This window comes from Zingiber officinale, chromosome 7A (assembly GCF_018446385.1).
Source record: "Zingiber officinale cultivar Zhangliang chromosome 7A, Zo_v1.1, whole genome shotgun sequence".
Taxonomy (NCBI): Eukaryota; Viridiplantae; Streptophyta; class Magnoliopsida; order Zingiberales; family Zingiberaceae; genus Zingiber; species Zingiber officinale.
The window spans coordinates 119,409,809-119,420,477 of NC_055998.1; the positions used below are offsets into that span (position 1 = coordinate 119,409,809).

At 35.9% G+C, this 10,669-nt stretch overlaps 1 protein-coding gene across 2 annotated transcripts; it reads right to left on the reverse strand.

Annotated features, from left to right (window-relative positions):
• Positions 1-888: 888 nt before the first annotated feature.
• On the reverse strand, positions 889-8,918 carry LOC122002219 (katanin p80 WD40 repeat-containing subunit B1 homolog KTN80.3-like). Of its 2 annotated transcripts, XM_042557322.1 has the most exons (18): positions 8,429-8,918; positions 8,058-8,188; positions 7,827-7,944; positions 7,516-7,742; positions 7,201-7,303; positions 6,922-6,992; positions 6,489-6,563; positions 6,280-6,423; positions 6,001-6,172; positions 5,368-5,898; positions 4,309-4,365; positions 4,117-4,241; positions 2,794-2,919; positions 2,284-2,358; positions 2,086-2,198; positions 1,771-1,890; positions 1,582-1,650; positions 889-1,436 (listed from the first exon to the last, which is right to left on the reverse strand). In XM_042557322.1, exons 1-18 carry the CDS (start codon positions 8,457-8,459, stop codon positions 1,373-1,375), a joined length of 2,352 nt encoding a protein of 783 aa, XP_042413256.1. In that variant the 5' UTR covers positions 8,460-8,918; the 3' UTR covers positions 889-1,372. The 2 variants fall into 2 exon arrangements, 1 of the variants encoding a protein (XP_042413256.1); XR_006117621.1 differs by lacking the exon at positions 889-1,436 and having other exon boundaries at positions 1,771-1,989.
• Between the last annotated feature and the right edge of the window lie 1,751 nt (positions 8,919-10,669).

Below are 10,669 nucleotides of genomic sequence, written 5' to 3' on the forward strand. Positions count from 1 at the left end.
AGAGTTGATCTTACATCGCTAAGAAAAGCTCAAGAACATGTCCTAATTCATGAGCATCTTCCCTTATATATCAAGTTCATCCTATAGTGACTGTTTACCTTAAAATTTATTCATCATTAACAGGTCATTAATGTTAATGAATCAGATTATTAGACATTAATACCAGATTATTGAATCTATACATTGAATCCACATTTATTTAATCCAAAATCTCTTTATATGCAATTAAGCATTATATCATTTAATTGGAATTTAGTTTCCTTAATAACAATTAATTGTATGTGTTAATTAAGTGTAAACCTATCTTATGAAGATTAAGCCCATCCGTATGGATTTAATTGGATTTAATCCATCCATGGGACTTAATCCTACCGTCTGACACTAATCCAACAATTCATTAGACCCCAATCCAGAAATTGGTATCTCAATTTATTTCATCCATGTAAAACTACAGACACCATTTCTCTTCAAAGCTTGTGCATTCCTAAAGCCATATGAAACTGTAAAATGTTAATCACGTCTGAGAAAGAGGCATGGATCGAAGGAACTTGAACTAAAGGAACTTGGACTAACAAAAATCATCTTCCAACTAGAAGCATGGATTTAGCAATTTCTGTTTCCAAATGATCAGCTTTTCATCTGCACTTCCGTACTGCAGCTATGTTATAATGTATAAGAAGCCTAGTTATTCTAACTTGAAGTTGCCAAGAGAAAGGATCCAAAATCCAGTTTTAATGAAATGGATGACTGTGCATTGAGCTACTGGTACACTGTTTAAGAATTAAACTTAGCCATAAGTCAAGGAAAACACATTCACGAGTTATAAAATTCAGATGTATGGATGGAGATAATTTGTGCAGCACTTTGACCATCATCACCTACAGAAAGTGGTTGGTCCGAGGCATTTTTAACCTTTTCACTGTGCAAATTGCAATACAAGAAATTTTTTTACAAAGAAAAAGGAAAGGAAAAAAAAAAAGTTGCTCTGTAGCCTTTTCATCTTAACAATCTATGGCCAAGCAACATGATTCAATGGAGCAAATTAAAACTCATACAACAACCAAACATGTCATGTTGGAAAACACAAACCATAATGCCCTTGGACAATAGCAATCTTACAGGCAACATTGATTTCAAATTCAGTGTCCGGATTCAAACACTATCTAACTGCAAGCTCGACTGTGGTCATACTCATATACTCTTCAATAAGCTGCCTGATGAACAACATATTCTTCCTCTGTCAGATGTCAGAACAAAGTCAGATCCTTACACGAGCATGCAGTTTTAGGCAGCTCGATGATGATCTGCTTTACAATGAGGGGAGGGATCTCAAGAATGGAAAATCAACTCGACATGTGTATGAATGTGTTAGTCATAACACTTCCTGAAGAGCAAGATTCAGCTCCTGTGCAGTCTTTGCGACAGATCCTCCTTTTCTGTTGAACATTAAACCCTTGTAAATTTCCTTCGATGTGAAAAATCATGTATATTGATGAGAATCACTAAAGAGCCACTACGATACTTGGCATTTTGATAACTAGTTTGAGTTCCTCTGTTTTATAGTGCCAGCAAATTCATTACCTTGTCAGGGAAGGAATTTTTTGTTTGATCTTCTCCAGCTCAATGAAGCACAAGTTGCAGCGCTCCAACCTGCCATGGATTGAGAATTTGAGATAGTGTTAGAAGAAGCTATCACAACTTGAAGGAGAAAGCTAAAATTTAGTAGATAAAAATAAACACAAACACTAATATATGTTAACAATAGCAGACCTCTGTTCTGCTTGAAGATCAACACCAACAGAAGATGGGTCCGCCGACAAAGCTGAACGGATTACAGGACCAAAGATCCTAACCAGCTTCAACAACATTTCTAAGGAAACACTCGAATGTCTGTAAAGATAGTGACATGCATCACAACTATTTCGGGGGAGGGAATATTGTAGGAAAACCAATGTGAGCAATGATACTCCAGCTTCAAACTAGATGCAACTGGTAGATAATATGCATACTTAACTTTTGATGCCTAGAAGCACTTAATCGAACAAGCCATCTAAACACAGTCTGCAGGAACTACTGAAACCATACCTATCCATCTTGCTTTCAAGAAGGCTGGTGAGAAGTGGAAGAAGAGAAGTGCATATCTCTAAAGTGATAAGGTCACTTTTATCTTTGAGATTATCTACTACGTCAGAAGATACCTGCTTATATTCTTACACAAGTTAGATGCAGATCTTTGTTATCAAAGTAGCAAGATATCTGATGAATTTGGATAAGGGTACATACACCATGATCAGACATCTGCTCAATTGCATTTATGACACCTTTAACATCATTTCTTTGCCAAAGCCGGTGAACTATCTGGACGTTGCATGTAAAGGATAAAAAACATTCACATTGTTAACTCATTTTCAAATACTTGCTATAATGCATCTTGTTCATCATCAAGGTAAAACATCTCTAATGAAATATTCCAGAAAGGATTAGTCATGCATAATCATGCTTCCAATTTGATTTTACAATAACCACTTGGAACTTTTTTCTTGGCTGATAATGCAAATAATATACAATCACCAGAAGAAAAAAAATTACATGAGCTTCCAAAGGGTGCCATATGAAACTGTAATATAGATATCCAGAAAGTTTACTTATGTTGACTGCATAGTTTAATCATTTTTTTCCTACAGAGCAAAGCAGTAATTAACTTTTGATTGGCAACATTGGCTGTTGCTGTTGTGTGCAAATAGTATATTCACCAGCCAAAACTGCAAAAGCTGCTAGAAAATAAAAGTTTACCTGTAATTTGGTCAATCGTGATTGCACCAAATTTAAAAATTGGTCATGTTTTTTCAATAGAAAAGCAATAGAATCCTCATCCAAAGCAGATATTGTCTCTTCTTCAGCATACTGATTCCGGCTCCTCTGTTCGGTATGATTAAAAAAAAAAATTGTCAAGAGTAACTTCAGAAGAAATGAAGTGATCTAGAGAATATCCTAAATTTTGGAAAAATAAAAAATAAAAACAGTTATGAAAGACCAGTGGTAGGAGGCATTCAGGAGATACTCGAGGACTCCAACATTCTGAATTGTGGGGGAGTGAGAATCACTGTTGGCACTGGAAGAGAGACAGGTAATGTATCTTTCAGAAAAGAGACAGATAAGTTTTCTGAAAGAGAGACCAGAGGATAGGATTCTAACAGACGAGCAACACTGAGTAGACGTTGGGATGGAAGCAGCAAAAGGTGTGTTAAACAAAAGCGAAGCTAAGACAAGTTCTTTCGATTTGTTCAGAACAACAGACAAGCACAGAGAATGTTGGAAGAGAGGTTTTGATGCAGTGTTTTGGAAGAGGACGAGCTCTAAAATGGTGCAGTATGGGAGGTTTTGGCAGTGTCAAAATAGATTCATGAAAGGAAAACTCAGGAGCATTTGCGTGGAAGGAAGAGACCCGTGTGAGAATTTGAGTCTCAGCATTAAAACATTAGATAACTGGTTTGAACAATTAGAGGTGTATTTGTTCTCTTAGAGGTCCACCGGTAATGTATATCAATAGTGAAGATCAATGTTGAGCATGTACAACATATACACCCCAGCTCAAGGATTCTAAAGCAGCACACTATTAAAATTGTGTCAATAGTGTGCTCGTTATTCTATAATCCTATAGACACAAACAGCGCAAAAACTAGCCTGTAGATTCTATGCCCAACAAACAAACCATTTTTATTGCTCTAAGACAAAAGAATGTATTAAAAGAGAAAACAATCCCCGAAATAACATTCAAATTCATCCATGAAAATGCAAAAAAAAATATCAGAAACAATGTTTGACCTGCAGTTTATAATGATTAAATAAATAAAAGGAACTGGCATGTCTGTTAGGCATTAACAGTAAAGTTCACAAAACAATAGTTGTTATTATCCAAAGGGAAATTGTTCAGGGAAAACATAAAACAAGGAATAGGTATCCATTGGTTCTATTAGCAATAAAGATAATCTCTTTCATGATTTAGGTTGCAAACATATTTAACTCATTAGTCAGTCCATCTAATTCAAAGTCAAATGCAAATATATGATTAACAATATAGTGAAACTAAAGAAAGGACAGATTGGATAAATTTACCAGAGAATATGAGATGGCACCAGCTCCTGCCTCAGGAAAACTACTTAAGCTTGGTCCATCATAGCTTGGAGAGAGTGCCCTACGTTGTTCCCTCTCAAAATTTGCAACAAGCGACCTTGTTCTTCCTAAAGCATTAGAAAATTAAAATATGAACTATAATCACATAATCAAGAAGCAACAGTGAGTAAATACCTCCTTTGGGAACAACAAAAGAGCATGCTTCCGTTGGTTTTTGGATTCTAATATTGTCTGTACATAAGCCAAAAAATTCATTCATAACAATGAAAAAATGTCCATGATTGATAAGTTGGTGAAAATGTCAGCATCCAACAAGCGAGTTAATGGTTCTGAACTAACATTAGTGCAAAAGATGCAAAGAATATAAATGCTGACTTTATATCCAATTTCTCCAGATGTTGTAATAGAGCTGGTCATATCGAACAATCATCACCAAGTGGTAATTATCCTAATTTCAACAAGCTTAATACAGCACTATAATCATCTATTGTTATTCTTGCAAGGATCATGCCTCTCCCAGTTGACCGTTAACTAATGGCAAGAAATGCACACAAGGCTTTAAGTGTCTTGGTTGTGAAGTAGTATTTGTCACAGATCAACAACTAGTAAAGTAAAATGATGGCTTATAATTCGATAACTTCCTGCAATTTTACATTTCTGGGGAAGCATGAAAAAAAATATATCAAAATTGTTCCCTTTCACTAAATTCATATTAAAATGTGCACTGAAAATAGATATCAAACACGAAGTAAATCTCACAAGTTGTAATACAAGAAGTATTTTATTATGCCTCTAATTATGTGTCAATATCATAAAACAAGTTGCATGGTTAATAAAGTAACTCATAATGAGTTTGCTTTATGAGCATGCATCAATTCTCATGCACCCCATCTACCATGTATGTCTCAACAAAAATAAGTCAAGAATGAGAAAAACATAAACAAATCATAGTCACAATCAGACAAAAGAGGATGTGGAAAACAAATTTATGTTGAGTACTTGCTTGTACATATTGGATTTACAAATAGTAGTTTTTTCCATTGCATAAGAGATATTATCCTCCCAAAAGATTCCGCAAGCTTCTCATTCAACCAACTACTCTTGCAGCTTATAAGAATTCAAGAGCATAGATGTACAAAAATAGGCAATATAAAATGTCAAGTTGTGACCTGGAAAAGAGTGAATAATCACAAAAGTATCATGCCAACCAGTATAAGGATTTTCACAACTTACGATTTTCCTGATCATAATTTGCAGGTGACTCTCTGAACAAATTAGTCCTGACCCTTGCTGCTGTAACACGTCGAACATCATCCGAGTTGTTTGATCCAGCTACTGTCATTGCTTGAGTTACAGGAATGTCAGAAGATATAGCATTTTGTCCTAGAAGTTCAATCTGCTCAGTATTCCTACTTGCCACAAATCCAGATTTAGAGACATCTTCTTTGTCTGAATCTTCTCTGACGTTAGATACATTTTGGGAACTAGAAAATTTTGACTGGATATCAGATTGTATTGTCCTTCCAACTTCAGTAGATTTAGAAGAATCAGAGGATAACTCTGGTCTGGGGCTATTTCGGGGGACAATAACAGGTATAATATTTGTTTTGCTGATGGACTGAAGACTTGTGGTAACATTAGATTTTGAGGAACTTCTTTTAACAGTAGTAGCAGAAGGTACTGAAGGTGTTATAGCAGTTGGCTTGGGGGAAGCACTTGTCCCTGTCTTTTGAGGAGTGCTAAGGATGGCTGTGCCTGTACTTGCTTTATTTTGAAAAAAAAAAGAGAAGAGAAGACTACATTGCATTTAGACACCACTGAATTTAGTAATGAAGATAATTAACAAAAGATAAATGAATAACTTACATGGTACTGATTTTGTCTCCTTAGGATTAGATTCTGAGCTTTGTGATAAGGATAACTTCACCATGTTAGACTTTATATTGCTCTCAGTTTGCATAGTTAAATTACCACTTGGTGTAGATTTTGCTTCCCCATTTAGTTTGGCAGCAGCACCATTGGCATATGGTTCAATGCGCTGTAGTTCAGAATAATGGGTTATTGTACAAACTAACAGGATGTTGAATGCTTCTGCCAAAACCATAAATGATAGAATATTAAAATCACAAATGAGTTAAGACGCACAGAGAGGTCCACAACCCATACTCCAACACAGCTTTGGTTATATGAACATCCAAGAAGTTTTCCTTCATGAATATTCATATCTGATAATCTAGACCACCCCACATCAACAGCATCATGGCATCTTATTGGTTCCCAAGAAAAAACCTGGGGGTATTCATAGTTAATACATACAGAAGTTATAAATACAGTAATTAAGAAATTAAGTTTACCTTCAGACTTTCATGCAGTCCGCAAAGTAAAGTTCTCCCATCAGGATTAAAGGTCATAGAACGCACACCAGAACTCTGGAGTTAATTTCAGCAAGTGAACCACACATTAAATTTCAGTGATAATGCAAGAGCATACCAGTTGTTTAATGAAGCCTGTTAAATGAATGATTACAAATAAAGGCTGCATGTGGAGTCATTTTTCAGGTTTACATTGTAACTAAGAATCAAACTGCAATAGATTTTCATGTTTACATTGTGAATATTACTTTATTAGATAGATTAAATTATCAGTATTTAATTCTTTAAGTGTTTCCATATTGCAAATGTTTTTAGAACCTTATCCTTTGCTCAAATATCTTAGTCTTCATGGACATAAACAATTAAGCTGAGAGAAAAAAACAAGACTTCCAATAAAATTAACATGATGGACTACCTCAGGTCCAGCAGATCCTATTAACTCAAAAGTTTCAAGATCCCAGAACTTAACAGTCCTATCAGCAGAACCTGCAAATTAAATGGAAAAATTCAGCTTTTGGCAATTGAAAACATATAGCCTATTGCTAACTATAGAATCTATTTGACACATGTTTATAGTATCATCCCAATATAAGCGGCATTTAAGCTAACATGTTGCTAGTAAAAAATTCTTGTGGGTGGTTTATTTTACACACATTCACTGTTTCATCCCAGTACAAGTGGCATGTAAGCTAACCTGTCGCTAGTAGAAATTCATGTGGGTGGAAATCTATGCACTGAATCTGACCCTCATGGAACTTGAAATCATGCAGAAGTTTTCCAGCAGTAAGATCCCAAAGCTGTCAATAAGATTGGAAATCAAGATACATTAGATTTGGAATTCATCCGTCTACAAAAATGTACAAAGGACTTGTTGTGGTAATAAAACACAATAAAAATTGTCTTGCTGCAGATTAAACTTGATATTATATTGATGAAAAATGATTGACAAAATAATAATTTAAGAATCCAATTAGAGAAAACATGTGAACTCCAAAGGTTTAGTAAAAACCTTCACAGTGTTATCTTCCCCACCAGAAACAACCCACCGCCCATCTGGAGTGAATTTAATGGCATTAACTCCTCGTGTATGACCTTTGTAAGTATGGATACATCCTTTTCTTCTGATATCCCATATCTTTAGGTTTGTATCTAGTGATCCAGAAGCAAAGAATTCTCCAAAAGGGTGAAAATCGACTGTTATACAGTTTGACCTGTGGCCTGTGAGAGTACGAACAACTGCACAAAGAAAAACCAAGTTACATGAACTAACTTCACTGCTTTCTATGATAACTAAGTACTGCTGAAAAAATGATGTCCTACTTTTTGCTTCTTCCAAATCCCACAACTTTATTGATCCGCTAGCTGCACCTGCAGCCACTAGTGTCTCAGACGAGTCGAAACCTACTGACTCAACTGCACTCATATGTCCGGATAGGCTCTATATATTGCCAAAAAGAATAAAAATGCAGTTATAATAAACTAAGAACACTTGCATCATACAGGAAGCCACCACAAGCTTGAATATGTGTTAGGAGGTGGAAAGGTGCCCACCAATATGGCATTGGGTTTTCCAATAGCCCAAAGATTGACCTTGTGATCCTCTCCTCCAGTAACAAGAACCCTCGAAGTCTTCCTTCCAATCTTTAGGCAATTCACATTGGAAGAATGTGCTACAAATTCCTCTAGATTTATTTCGTTAAGGTTACCAAATCTCATAAGGCAAAGTGAGATCTTGAGATCAAATGACTCAGATTGATCTCAAGAGAGTAGGTAAAGAATGTTCTGCACACTGGAATCCCCAAAAAGAAAAAGGAAAAAAAAAAGTCGTTTTCGATAACAAACGCGGGCCTTTTACAATCAACAGACAAAAAAAAACCTAGAGAAAGTTTGAATCCGACAGAACTGTGCCAACAAAAGGATACGTAGTTTGTAAGCGCGCTTGGCAGTGGCCATGCTGGTAGCGTCTAAGAAACAAAGGGCAGCTGCTTCTTGCACGGATCAGACCACTCACGAACTGCAAGCCCGAACCACCCTCGCTCATCATAGATCGGGCCGCTCAGGCCCGCGGCGAATCTGACAACTCCAACTCATCGGCATTTCCTCCTCCGGCAAATCAACCCGCACGGAGGTGAAAGCCCACTCCACTGAAGTCCACCCCCACCGTCTTCGATGCCCACTGCACCTCCCGCAACCGCCGTCGCGCAATAAGCCACCAAGCAATAACAAAGCAGCGATCTTTGACCAAGAGAGGGGAAGAGAAGACCCTAGAGACCGTAGGAAGAGATGGAGGGAGAAAATGGAGCTCTCTGGGAGACAAATTTTGTGCCTGTGTGCTGTGATTTGACCTTCTTCAAAAACCTGCTCTCTTCCTCCCCGATTCTCTCTCTCTCTCTCTCTCACAGAGTTTTTTTTAAATGTATTTTTTTCCCCAACTATTCATAAACAAATTTATATAAAATATTTCGAGCAGTTGTAATTGTAATCTCAATTACTTAATCTAAACCTCTTTGTTTTATATAATTTCTAACAAACTTATCAGAAAGAGTTGAGCTTGACATCCAATCCTTTTTAAATTTGTCGTTAATTTGATTTGACTGCTGCATGATAAGCTTGTTTTTTTTCCCATTATCATCTTAATTTGCCCATTCTAATTTAAAAATAAATTACTAAATATATCACCCAATCTATCTTTATCAGTTAAAATCGGTCTCCAAAATTATGTATCCTGGTAGAACATTAAAATTATCATTTAGATATTTATAATTTAATCCTCAATTATAATATATGTAGATTGAACTGATCACTCATGTCAGAAATTATCATTTTTTATCGGTTAAAATCTATCCGTGATTCATTTTATGTCATATTTAGATTAATAATTGTGTGAAGAGTAAACCTAATTTTCTCCCAATTTAATTATTAAATCACATGAAATTTGACATTCATAATCCTAAATGAGTTTTGCATTAGGCGGCTCACCAAGTGGGTCCCATCTTGCTGTTGAAGAGTCAGGCCAATTGCAACCTTTCTCCTAATTCAACTTTTGTTTATTCCATTAATAGTCATTCTACGTCAACACATGCCCACTATAGGGAAATATACATAATTTTAATATTTATTTATTTATTAAATTTTGAAGGACAACTCATAAGTTACTTTCCTCAACTTTCCTTACGATGAAAGAGATCATGGATGGGAGTCCGACGGGAAGTAAAATATTTATAATTTTTTATATGAGAAATAGGGAAAATTGTAATATATGTTATCATATTTGAGAGGGAAGTGAAGATAATTAAAATAAAATATATAAAGTTGTAAAATTATTCTTATTTTTATTAAAGACTTATGTGTTCAAAAATTTAGTATATCTTATATATATTTATTGGTTAAAACTTACGTATTCAAGTAATTGTAGCTCATTTGTTAAAGTTAGCATCTCGACGTCAAAGTCGGCATTGACATTGGCATCGACGTCGACATCGAAATCAGTGTTGATGTCAAAATCGGCATCGGTATCGACAGAGTGCGAGTGTCGGATAGTGTGAGTTGAGAGGTGCGAGTGTTTTTGTCGCGATGCAAAGAATATCTAAAACAATGATTTTTAAAATTAATATAATAGAACACGGATAAACTTAGAATATATAATTTTTTAGTTCTCCTTATACTTTCTTATACTCTAAATCAGGAGGTAAGAAATTCTTTCGTTTCATATATAAAAGAAAGTTAAATTAAAATTTACTTTTCCTTACTTTTCTTTTCCATAACTCATTTACTCCCAAACAGGATTTTAAATTTTTCCTTTCCTTTTTTTACTCTTCCCTCCTCTTCCCTTCACCTCCTCGCAAACAAGGTGGCAAAAAGACGAATACGTTCGCCCCTAGCGCTCCCGCTAATCCGTCCCAGGACCAACACGGACGAGGTAAATCACGGACGGTTACTAGTCTTTGGAATAGTGACTAGCACATAAGGGAGACATTTACCTCGATTTTACCGAGATTAGAACCCTAGACCTCATGGTGACAACATCTCATGTGCTAACCACTAGACCCATCCGAGGGGACCACCTCCTCGCAAACAAATACTTAGAGGATCTTGTGATAATGGTGTAGTAGTCCCCAGGGCGTAGCACAGATGGGGAGTGCATGGTTCTGTGACTGAAAGGT